The 13,678-nt window shown below is 31.3% G+C and overlaps 1 protein-coding gene across 4 annotated transcripts in view; it reads right to left on the reverse strand.

The window, feature by feature from the left end:
- Window positions 1-267: 267 nt before the first annotated feature.
- LOC149962220 (multidrug resistance-associated protein 1-like) overlaps window positions 268-13,678 on the reverse strand; it is a 244,146-nt gene continuing 230,735 nt past the window's right edge. For all 4 annotated transcript variants that reach the window (XM_090179141.1, XM_090179128.1, XM_090179132.1 and 1 more), the window contains 3 exons: window positions 7,518-7,843; window positions 2,302-2,496; window positions 268-791 (listed from right to left, as the gene is read on the reverse strand). In XM_090179141.1, the coding sequence (XP_090035267.1) occupies window positions 671-791; window positions 2,302-2,496; window positions 7,518-7,843 (642 nt within the window). In that variant the 3' untranslated portion in view covers window positions 268-670. The remainder of the gene's footprint in view (window positions 792-2,301; window positions 2,497-7,517; window positions 7,844-13,678) is intronic.

The raw sequence follows: 13,678 nt of genomic DNA on the forward strand, positions 1-13,678 counted from the left end.
CCCGTTATTTGATTTCAAGACTTTTATGGCCTAGAGTAATATAGGACGTGACCTTTTTGTTTAAAGGACCTGCCATTTTTACCGAATGTTTTTTAGTGAATAAAATCTTCCTAAAGAATTTCGAATGCATTTCATAACCACAGTGGCCTTATGTTTCTCACGCAAAACGAGCTTATATTCAAAGGAATATATCGCTATATCTTTCATATTTTTGAAAAACAAATTATATAATATTAAGAATAAAATAAACCATACCAAGAACGTATATATGGATAAGAACGTTGAACGATCAAATTGGCACCTGGTGCCATGATGCAATCGGTTACAGAATAAATCCGCCCAACTTACCGCGTGCGGCGCGCGCTAAAGGTTAAAACCGTTTCTAGCTCAAGCGCGCTCTGCACGCGGATTTTAGGGCAGAGTTAATCTGAAACCGATTAAATCATGGCCCAAGCGATGCCTTTTGTATACATATATATACGTTCTTGACCATACAAATAATTTTAATTGGCTTTAAAATGCATACATAAGCATCCTACACGATTTTCGATAATTTGTTTAATCAGAAAAATAACATAATCTAAAACACCCAATTATTAACCATTTCGCTATACCTATTGAAATTGAAATTATTTTTGACAGAATGTTACAGTTTTATAGACTTTCCCATTTAGCTATAGCTTTGAAGTTCGGCATATTTAGATAGTGCAGAAAACCACGACTTGCTATCTCTTTTAAGATCATGAGGAGCGCCAAATTCTACGATTTTCCCTTGAGAGAGAACCAACACCCTGAAAATAAATGAATATTTTATTCAACTATAAAACGAATTTCTAAAAGTAAAATAATCAGATGTTATATCATAATTACCCTCTGATAAGGTTTTGTAATTTGAATTGATATTGGCCTACGATTCACGGAGTGCGCGTGTGAACTTCCCTCACTTTTTTTAAATTAAAGGAAAAGTCCAGGTTGGGTAAAACTTGGGTCTATTTGAAAGATCATGTTTAAATATACTCAAAAATATCAGTCGTAAAATTGTATCTTTTTTTAATGACGAGAAATTAATTTTTAAACGAGCGAAATTTACCCGCCAAGCGAGCTGTCATTTTCTTTCGCCTTCCCTCCGCAGACCGCACGCGGAGCAAGCTAGCGCAATTAACAGTCCTAAAACGTCACCGCGAAACAAAATGGCAGATCACTTGGCGGGTAAATTTGGCTCGTTTAAAAATTAATTTCTCGTCATTAAAAAAAGATACAATTTTACGACTGATATTTTTGATTTTATTTAAACATGTTCTTTCAAATAAATCCAAATCTTACCCAACCTGAACTTTTCCTTTAATAATTTTGAAAATTTCTTAAACGTGTTTAGTTTTAAAACCTGGTCGATGTCTTTTGCAGTTCATCTGATTAATTTGTGTCAATGGGTAATTTTCCAGGTAATGGAGCCCATGGTCTAAAAATCTAAAAATGATATTTTAAATAATTATTTCTCGAATCATGCCTGATCGTTTTTCAAATATATCACTTCTATCCAATTCAAACCTTATATTTTTAATTTCATCGATTATAAAATTACTTCAACTTGGAAAAGACATGTTAAAAAATTTTACTTTTTCTCTGAAAAATCACAAATTAAAATCAAAAATTTCGATAAACTTAATATCTGAAACACCTCAAAAATGAAATCAGCCCTTTCGGCGTAAATAGCACTTGGCCAGATGACGCATTGTGGTAATTAACTTTTTAACGAATGTCTCCAAGTTATTCCAGAAAATTATTTACGTTGGAAAATTTCAAAATTCGGCTGAACTGCAGGTTTTGGAAATACAGAATATTATTACAAAGTGGGTTCCTCAAACCGCCGGAGAACCTTCGCCCTGGTATCAGTATGGCCAGCACCAGAAACATTGGCTAGGGCCGTGCTTTGACCTGAGAAGCTTGACCACGGCGTGCCTTTCGCGAACCAATATCAGCATTTAGTTTACCCCACCATAAATGTTGCTCAGTGACTTTGGCCTAGTGTAGTGCCTAACGTAGTAACAAAGCTGATGAAATGAATCTTATTTGTTTGGAAGTTGGTTTGGCGATATGATAATTTTAATTTATTTTTATAGGCCAATAGGCAAGTCGTTGTTATGAAACGTTTGTTTTGCTAATTGTTGAGCCTCGCTCAAAGTGCCGCGCAGTAAGATGTCTAAGTGATGTTAGAGATTGTGTGTCTTGATATTTAGTGTCAGTCTTCGTTTTTATTATTTTTGAAGAACATAATAATTAGTCAATTGCGTGTATTTTTACCTGTCGTAATCCATTATAGTATTTATTCTATGCGCAATGGTGATTATTGTGCAAGATTTAAATTGTTCCCGAATTGTGGCTTGAATGAGATCGTCCGTTTCCATGTCCACAGAAGCCGTCGCTTCATCCATCACCAAAATCTTCGTCTTCCTGATAAGCGCTCTTGCCAAACAGACCAGTTGACGCTGGCCAACGCTAAACAATTAAATAAAGCTATCCTTATTAATAATTACTATTTCGTTGTTCCCAAAATAGCTAAAACAATCAATCAAACCAGTAAATATAATTTAATGACGTTATGACAAACGATTTAATTAAATGAGAGACAGAAGAGTTTATCATGATTTTTATAATAGAAAATTTAAAACAACTGTATATCATCAAGGACTATAGACGACTTTCGGCAAAGCCACACCAACTAAGCCTCTAGAGACAAATTATATTTTTATATTTTTCTTAAAAGTAAGATTAAATAAATTGATGAGTGTTGGGTTAAAACTTTGTATTATAAATAAAATTATAATTATAATAAAATTGAAATTGATAAAAATTGGAATATTAATATTAAGTTCGCAAAACCAACTTTGCGTAGCCTGTACATTGTGGTTGCTGGACGAAACTAAGCATTAAAATAATTAAATAGATAAGTATAATTATGTAAATAAAATGCAAAATAAATTTTGTGTAATATGTGAAACTATATAAAACTATTTTAATCTTTCCCAACCTGTCAAAATCGAAAAGAAAAACCACGTGAGCTTGCTAGTCTACGGGCATTTTTGCACTCGTTCCCTGAATGAACAAGGTATGAATAGTGTAGCGTTGTACACAGTGGCGTATCTACCGGGGGAGGGGCGAGGGCCCCGGGCGAATATTTTCAAGGGGGCGCAGATTATCATTATACTTATATCCCTTGTATTACAGAAAAATAAGGTTTACTATTATTTTCCATATTCAAATAAATGAAATAATATCTGTATTAGATCGAGATTTCTATTTGAATGACACCTTTCAGACTTCCATGTATACTCATGTCTAACAATAACAGAAGTTTATTTGGTCCCACTGTATCTCGATATGATGATTTATATTAGATAAAGCAGGGTACATGACGAATTGACAATTCTAAATCTGGTAGGTAAATAGCGTTTTGTTTTGTTTCCAGGCTGTGCCGTATAACTTCTTTAGTCCCTGCTAGGCTACTAGGCAAATTCATTTCCCTCAATTTCATACCACCATTGAAGATTAATTAAATCATTAAGTAACATTTGGAACGAAGCATAAACCTTTCATCGTATACAGCTGCGGTTCTTTAGACAGTTATACTTTGCTTTATATTGTTCAAGACAGTTCAACCATTTGTTCTTCACGGTTGTATAAATACCAAACAACGTAGCTCGCAACGTAGAAAGTGCTACTAGTTATTAAAAATATTTTTATTCAATAACATTGCCAACATGTCGAAAGAAAGTGGAGCACAAAGCAGAAAAAGGCGAGTAAAAGAAATTGAAAGCTTGCGAGCTATGGCGGGGAGTATGGCGAAATTTGTCCGAACTGTGACGAATTCCGAATCATTGAAGGTCGGTAAGCCTGGGGAAAGTTCCAGTGAAATTACAATAGCTACACAGGCTTCAGTAGACGAAGATATATCGGGGAGCAGTATTTTGGAAACTGAAAATTCCCAGGCTCAGGTATCAACCCTGGAACAGTTAGAAGATGAAATAAAACCGTGTCTCGTTAACGTTGATGATAATTTTTCTTTATCTCTTCCAAATTATTTCATTGATGTGGGTTATTGACCAGATGTAATTAAAGCCAGCTTAAGAAATCAACTAATTGAAAGAGGACCTTCGGCTGTTCGGAATAGCAATGGGCCATTCTTAAAAGATAGCCATAACAGATCATTTTCTAACGATTCGTTTTACAAAATATTCAAAAACAACGAAAAGGTTGAACGATCATGGCTAGTGTTTTCCCCCGTTAAAAACGCAGCATTTTGTTTTCCCTGCCGTATATTCCACAACGATAAAAGTGCTTTTGGGAAGGCAATGGGTTTCACTGACTGGCAAAAGCTAAACCCAAAAGTAGAACAACATGAAAATGGTCTCGGTCATGTAGTCTTTTATGGAATGGAAGGAATTAGATATGAGACTTCAAACGCAAACGACTATTGATTCTGCGTTACAAATCGAACGCCGTAAAGTATACGAACGGTGGTGAGATATCTTAAAGATAATTCTAGATTCTGTGCTCTTTTTGGCTCAACAAAATTTAGCTCTTCGGGGTCATAGAGAATCAATGGACCCTAAAGACACCAAGTCTGGAAATTTCCTACAATTGATGAAAATGCTTTCAAAGTATGATTCTGTGACGTCTTTTTATATGAATAGGCTTACAGAAACACACCCTGAAAGACAAAGAGTCTCATATCTCTCGCCAATAATTCAAAATGAGTTCATTGGTTTATTGGGGAATCAGGTGCGTTTTGCTCTACTGGAAAAAAATAAAAAAAGCGAAGTACTTTTCTATTATATTTGATAGCACCCCAGATTCATCACATATCGACCAGATATGTAGATATTGATGATGATAAAGTAGCTGTTTTAGAGTCGTTCATTGATTTCTTTCCATTAGATGGGAAAACTGCTGAAGAAATGACGAAACAGATTTGCACGAAACTGCTCGCAGATGGTCTCGATGTCCAGAATTGTTATGGTCAAGGGTATGACAATGCAGCAACAATGGAAGGACATATTAGTGGTGTACCAAAGCGTATAACACAAATAAATCCTAGAGCCTTTTTCATCCCATGCAACAATCATTCTCTGAATTTAGCTGGCGTACATGCCGCTAGTACATCGGCAAATTCTTCGGTACACTTGAAAGGATATACACGTTTTTTTCAAAATCAACTCATAGATGGGACGTACTTACCTCTCGTATTCCTGTTCGAGTCAAAAGAGTAGCAGAAACTCGGTGGAGCTCCAGACACGATGCAGTTCATGCGCTTTCTAATTACATTGACGATATTATCGACACATTAGAAGTTAATAGAGATGGTTCTAAGGAAACGACGGATACCAGAAACGACGCCGGGTGCATCATTGCAAGTTTTTTTAATAACTCTTTCTTTGCAAACTTGTACTTATGGAGCCCTATATTAAATGATATCAATGATGCTCAATTGTATTTGCAAAAGCCAGGCCTAGCCTTGGATATGTGTCATCAAAAAAATGGACAGTTTGGCGAATTTGATTGTCAGAAACCGTGACACTTTGACGAAAGACGCCTAGGAAATGGCTCAATCAAGTTGCCGTGTCAATAACATATCGTGGGAGAGACGAATTCGCCGAAGGAAACAAATGCCTGGGGAAAATGCGAGAGACACAGGTCTTACGTTGCTTGAAGAAATTTAGCGAGCATAACTGGAAGCAATTGACAAACTTCATTCCGACATCGAAAGACGGACACAACAGTTAAAAGAAAACAACAAACGATTTGGATTTTTGCGAGTTTCTGTTCTGCTTAGTATCAACGAAGATCAGTATATTCGCGATCAAATAGCCAATGTGTCCTCTATTTACCCAGAGCTCAACGCAACTGAAATGCTGGAAGAAATTAAACGATTACGAAGACCGCTTGGAACGTTTCCGAGGGCTAAACCAGAACTGGAAAATGAAATTAGAGGGTGGGGCGTTTTGGACCTTTTAAATTTCATTGTTAAGTGGCGCTTAGTTGAAAGTTTTACCATCATAGTTGTCGTCCTTAGAATATTTTTAACAGTTCTGTAGCCAGTTGCGAACGGAGTATTTCAAAGCTCAAACTAATTAAATCATATTTACGTTCTACAATGGGTCAAACTATATTATCAAACTTAGCCATACTATCGATAGAAAAAGAGGGTTCGTCAAAAATTGATTTTGATCAAGTTATTGACCGCTTTGCCGCTGAAAAATCTCGCAAACTTAAAATATTGTCGAAATAAATTTTTATTTTATTTGAAGGTCTTGATTCAAATGAATTTAATTCCTTGTGGGAGGGGGCGCAAATTCGATGTTCCGCCCCGGGCGAACATAAGTCTGGATGCGCCACTGGTTGTACATCAAGCAAAACGGGCCATTTAGTGAAATTGTCCTCGTAGGAAAATATTTATACTTAAGGCAAAAGCTGAAACTCACAACAGTTTTATATTATTTATTAAAATTATCTCATACTTAAGCCACTATCTTATGAAACCACAGGCATAGTTATGTTTTCGTTTATTCGAGCAGATTATGCATAAGTGGAGTCCACACGCCCAGTCTTTCCATAAACATTCAGTATACAACTGCAGAAGCGTGAAAATTGAGATCAGATATACACGTAAGCAGTTCTTGTAAAGTTAACTTCGTAAAATATCAAGAACCGTAAAAAGCAAGGTTTCGTTTCTATGTAGTTCTTCCTCAAATGCCGCCATCTTTTGAGCAAAATCGAAAGTAATAAAAAGGCAAACGTCTACAGTAAAACTATTAATAATGGGATTAATGATAAAATTAATAATAAAAGACGCCGTTGATACTTAAAATTAAAAAAACAATTTGCTAGCTTTCGGGTCCAAGACGATTTCATCCCGTGGTAAGATGGCGCTACAGTCAGCGTAAAAAAAATTATCTCCATCTCACCAAGGAGGATAATACTTGTATTATTGGGCAAATGACCAATTTCTTAGCACCCGATTAAAAAATAATTGGGTTTTCTAAGTCTAATCGACCGACGTATCGTTTGATTTTCTATTGCAAACGGTTCGATAGTAATCGTCTAATCGAACTAACGGCGGCGGCGGCGGACTACACTGTATATGAACATAATACACTACAATCCCTATGAACATTTAGAGATTGTGTGTAAAAAAATGAGTTTTTAAAGGCGAATCATCCAGTGAACTTCAGTTAGTATGTCTGCCGAGTACATTAGTTCATATAATCGCTTAATTGTACGTCGCTGTCTTGAAGAATTTTATAAGCGTCAAAAGATTACTATGAAATAGTATGCGGCTAAAGATGAAGATATTTAAGTCGTTTGCCACGCGGAATATCAAAAAGATTTCTGGTAAGAACTGGTGAAATTTCGCTGAATGAGTTCCAACGCTATAATATCCTTTTTTTTAAGGATTCCCAAACTGCAGACCCGTATTGAAATCGGTATTCACAAAATTTATAATTCTAATAAAATCTGACCTTAAATTCTGTCCACCTTCCATCATTTCGTGATTTAAGCCATTTTTGTACGTCTTCACGAGAGTTTTTAAATGAGCTAATTCTAGAGCTGTCCAGAGTTCGTCGTCACTGTTTAAGTGGAAAGGGTCCAAGTTGAATCTGAGGGTTCCGGAGTAGAGAACAGGATCCTGCGGAATGATGGTGATTCTGGATCTCAGATCGTGTAGACCCAGTTTGCTGATGTCTTGTCCGTCGATAATGATTTCTCCGTTTGCTGGCTCAATCATCCGAAACAGAGCCAAGGCCAAAGAAGATTTTCCAGCGCCTGTTCTTCCTACCACACCAACCTAATATATTATATAGAAATTACTTTGACTTTCTTGAAAATGGTTACTATCTTTGTAATTTATATAAAAAATGCCACAACAATGTAAACACAAATGCGAAATTATATAACAAAATAAACCATTTATATTTCAATATCATTTTGGGTTAACTATTATTGTATATTTATAGTTGTGTTTGGTTATTATAATGAACTACTTAAATAATGAACCAAAGACAATTATTTTTAATGGTTTTAGAAGGTTGACGGAAAATGTAAAGTTTTTGTTTCAAATAAAAATTAATTCCAACATTTCCGGCTTTTAATGTTTCTGTAGACCATGAATCTTAATTGTTAATCATATTTTGAAAACCACCTTATTACTTACTTTTTCCATTTTATTAACAACGAAAGATATGTTATTTAAAACCAGGTCCAATCCTTCCCGGTAGCGAGTTGAATAATTCCAAAATATAATTTGACCTTCCTCAGGCCACTGCTTCGGTAGATGCGCTTCTGGTTTATTCCAATCTGCCTGTTTGGGAGAAACACGTTCATGAAATGAAACAGGCATTTATACACTTCGTGACGCTTGTGCACAAGACTAATTCTTTGTTGAGTACTTAACTTCTTCTTTTCTAACATACAAATTTTTCAAGTGAAACCAATTCGAAATAGAATACCCTAAATAGTTTTCGCATTAATTATAAAAATAAATGTATTTTATTTTATTCAAGAGCTCGGTTACCTTAACCAAAGATGAAACACTTTGTACCTTTTTTTAATTAAGAGGCGAATAATGCGGATTAATTAAACAGCATTGCCCTTAATCTGGATAAAAGTCGATTAATTTATTGAAGACGATGACCTCCTTTTTATAATTCAAAACAATATAGAAGAAAATTTACGATTTAAAAAATTATCTAGTCTGTATTAATTTTATGGAATGAAAATAAATGATAAAGAGACAACAATTGTTATTTTCAATCAGTTGGTTACTTTTGTAAACTAACAATTTGCAAACCCTCGTCTGAATTTGGCATGATTACAGACCCTTGTCTTCATTCGGTGTAGTTAAAATTTCGATTCATTATCTAGCACCAATACGAATACTAGGCATCTTATTTAATCCCGGACTCTAGACATGGCATATAATTTTCTTAGGGTCCCTGAAAACAAATGAACCTAGGAAAGGGCCATTCAAAGTACATAGCATCGTTCCGGGCCCTAGACATCATCTTATTTGTTAGGAGCTAAAATATAATCAAATCCTCTAAAGTGTTCTAGACCAAATTAAACACCTAACGTCGCAGGTGTCTAAGCCATCGTGAAGTCTAATTTGTCAATCCTGTTCGTCACAAGTTGATCAAATATTTTAGGGCCCATCAAAATTGCGAATTGTTAAATTTTTTCTAAGTACGGGCACCAATAAAGTTTTGCCTTGAAGCAAATCTCTTTTTTGGAGAGTGAATTTTTCTTATAATTAAATTAAACAAAACCTCCGAGTTTTATATGTTAAACTTTTTTTTAAACATTAGTTGACATGGCCTACTTCATTAAATGATTGACTTCGGCTCTCTTCTTAACTAAACCATTTTTCACATTTGAAAAATATTTTAGCCGCATAGCTTAATTTACAGCGGATTTCAGAAACTACTTAATTTGCAGATATTTTTGCAGTGCCGGATTTTCATTATGAACTTTTTTGGAAGTTAAAATAATCGTGATAAATTTGTAAATTGAAATATGTAATAAATATGTAAACCGTACAATAAAAACATAGCATCAAGTTAATTGCAAATAATTCACTCACTTAGATATTCATATAGCATTCGTTTTAGTAAAGGTGCACAAAATAGCTTAATAACCTTGGATTATAATTTTACGAAAATGAAAATTGTGCCTATAAAAATTTTACTCACTTCAGGATTTAATTTGAAATATTCAAATATCCTCTCCAGACTCACCAAAGAAGCCTCAACATATGTTCCGTAAAGTAATATGCGCCACACCAAAGGTGCAATCTGCAAAAGTTAGAAAAATAAACGATGAAAGATTATAAAAAATAACTTTAATTACAATTGTGTTATTTAATTATAAACGGGTTATTTAATAATAATCGTGTTATTTAATAATAATCGTGTTATTGTATTATAACCATGTTATTTAATTTTAATCGTGATCTTAAATTATAATCGTGTTATTTAATTATAATATGATATAAAATTTTAATCGTGATCTTAAATTATAATCGTGTTATTTAATTATAATATGATATAAAATTATAATCAGGTACTTAATAATAATCGTTATATTATTTAAAATCGTGTTATTTAATTATAATCGTGTTATTTAATTATAATCGTGTTATTTAATTATAATCGTGTTATTTATTTTTAATCGTGTTATTTAATTATAATCATGTTATTTAATTATAATCGTGTTATTTAATTATAATCGTGTAATTTAATTAATAATCATGTAATTATATTTCAATCGTGTTATTAAATTAAAATATGTCATTTAATTATAATATGTCATTTAATTATAATATGTTATTTAATTATAATCTGTTATATAAATATAATTTGTTATTTAAATATAATCGTGTAAATTAAATTAAATCGTGTTATTTAATTATAATCTGTTATATAAATATAATTTGTTATTTAAATATAATCGTGTAAATTAAATTAAATCGTGTTATTTAATTATAATCTGTTATATAAATATAATTTGTTATTTAAATATAATCGTGTAAATTAAATTAAATCGGGTTATTTAATTATAATCTGTTATATAAATATAATTTGTTATTTAAATATAATCGTGTAAATTAAATTAAATCGTGTTATTTAATTATAATCTGTTATATAAATATAATTTGTTATTTAAATATAATCGTGTAAATTCAATTAAATCGTGTTATTTAATTATAATCTGTTATATAAATATAATTTGTTATTTAAATATAATCGTGTAAATTAAATTAAATCGTGTTATTTAATTATAATCTGTTATATAAATATAATTTGTTATTTAAATATAATCGTGTAAATTAAATTAAATCGGGTTATTTAATTATAATCGTGTAAATTAAATAAAATCGTGCTATTTAAATTAAACCGTGTAAATGAATTATAATCGTAAGATTTTATTGTGATCGTGTAATCTATTTCTAATCATGATATTTAATTGAAACAGTGAAAAAAAAATCAATTGTGATATTTAATTTTAAGTATGATATTTAATTTTGATTAGTATATTTAATTTTGATTAGTATATTTAATTTTGATTAGTATATTTAATTTTGATTAGTATATTTAATTTTGATTAGTATATTTAATTTTGATTAGAATATTTAATTTTGATTAGTATATTTAATTTTGATTAGAATATTTAATTTTGATTAGTATATTTAATTTTGATTAGTATATTTAATTTTGATTAGTATATTTAATTTTGATTAGAATATTTAATTTTGATTAGTATATTTAATTTTGATTAGTATATTTAATTTTGATTAGTATATTTAATTTTGATTAGTATATTTAATTTTGATTAGTATATTTAATTTTGATTAGTATATTTAATTTTGATTAGTATATTTAATTTTGATTAGTATATTTAATTTTGATTAGTATATTTAATTTTGATTAGTATATTTAATTTTGATTAGAATATTTAATTTTGATTAGTATATTTAATTTTGATTAGTATATTTAATTTTGATTAGTATATTTAATTTTGATTAGAATATTTAATTTTGATTAGTATATTTAATTTTGATTAGTATATTTAATTTTGATTAGTATATTTAATTTTGATTAGTATATTTAATTTTGATTAGTATATTTAATTTTGATTAGTATATTTAATTTTGATTAGTATATTTAATTTTGATTAGTATATTTAATTTTGATTAGTATATTTAATTTTGATTAGTATATTTAATTTTGATTAGAATATTTAATTTTGATTAGTATATTTAATTTTGATTAGTATATTTAATTTTGATTAGTATATTTAATTTTGATTTGTATATTTAATAAAAACGTAATATTTCATTATAATCGTCATATTATTATTTTTGCAAGTTTAAATCTATTTCGTACATCTTTTTCAGAACTGGCTACTGAAACATTTGTCAAACGGCTACAAACCATAGATCGGAGTTCCAGAGGGAACGCCTAAAAACTCCGCAACTCCAGAGAACTTCCAAAAGTTAGGAGAGCCTGAGAAATACCTCCAATTTTACAGAGTGACAAGGGATTTATTAGAGGAGTGAACGATTACTCCGGAGGGATGAAGGGAAAAACAATACCACTACGATTGGAGGGTGGAGGGACGGAGGGAAAAAGGCTGGAGTGATAGTCTTCAGGCGAAGGGAAAAAGAGTGCCACTATGACTGGAGGGAAGAGGGGTGGAGGGAGAAGTGCTGGAGGTTTTGCGATTCCCTCCAGAACTTAGTTATGTGGTTTCCAAGAAATCAATTTCCCAAATGTAAGGGACCCCGAGGGCCCTAATGAGTATCACCCATAAATGGACATATCGTTCATATTTGTCTTATCAAGGGCCCAAAATTAAGAACCCCAATGGCTATCGTGATGGCGTAGTTTTTAAATTTGAAATTTAAATAATGATAATCAACTAGGCTAATACCCAAGGCACCACCTTCAAGCGACTTTTGAAGCCATTAATTCAGGTGGCCAGGTTACAATGCGTATTATTTAAAATAAATTTAATATCATGTTAACCAAAGAAATAGTTTATTCTAGTGAATTATACACGGAAAATGTCAGAACAATTTAGACCAGTCAGATTTTTTTTTATAAAGTTCGGACATTCAGTCCTATTTAACATAAATATAACTTTGGAAAATATTACTTGGATTAATATTCATTTTTTTCTTATTTCTTAATTTACTATTTTTATTTCTCAAGTTTTGATAATATCTGTAATTGGTACGTCTGAACTAAAGATTTTCCTGCGTAGGTGTAATAGGTTCCATCGAAAAATAATTTTATTTTATTAAGCTCGAGTGAAGTTCCAAAATGTATTTCATATACTTAGGCATTTTCTATGTGGTCATGTTCATAAATGTGTTTAATACTTTTCCATCTAATTAGTTAAATAAATTTTCTAAAGGCGCCAAGTAAAAATAGAATTGGAATCATTTTACTGAGGTGATAAATAAAAAACACAAACCGTGTTCAAGTTGTTAAGAATATATCCAACTATTCCAGGTGAGAGGAAATCTTTGGACAGTATTGCCGATAGATAAGCAATGAGTAACAGCACAATTAGTAACAAATTTGCCCGGAAGGACATCCATCTGAAAATTAAGTTATTGTAGTTTCGGAGTTGTTATTAAACAGATTAATCATTATCTCTAAAAGAAAGATACATTATTTATAAAAGCGATTGTGCAAAATATAGGCCAAACGTAAGAATAAACTAAGCTTTTTTCGAGAAAGTAACTTGATATCCAATTAATTTAATTGTAAATATGGATATTCCGGATTTTGCAATCATTAAACATTAACGTATTTTAATAAGAAATATCTTTAAGGAAAAAAAACTACTAATACATTTTTATTATAGCCTTTAAAATAAGTAAATCAGTGTTCGAAAATGTACCGGATTTCAAAAAACATGACATCTAACTAATATCAACCTGGATATATTGTCTTGAAAAACTTTTCTTATTTGTGTTTACTGGTATAATATACTTTATTCTACTGTTTTCCGAATTCAAGCGCCAAAAAAGATATTAAAATTGTTCAACGAACCAAGAATATATATAATAAAAACACAGAACAGGCTTAAAGTTAAATATAATTTATATAAGTAAAAT

Source organism: Leiobunum rupestre, chromosome 1 (assembly GCF_980474605.1).
Source record: "Leiobunum rupestre chromosome 1, qqLeiRupe1.1.hap1, whole genome shotgun sequence".
Lineage (NCBI taxonomy): Eukaryota > Metazoa > Arthropoda > Arachnida > Opiliones > Sclerosomatidae > Leiobunum > Leiobunum rupestre.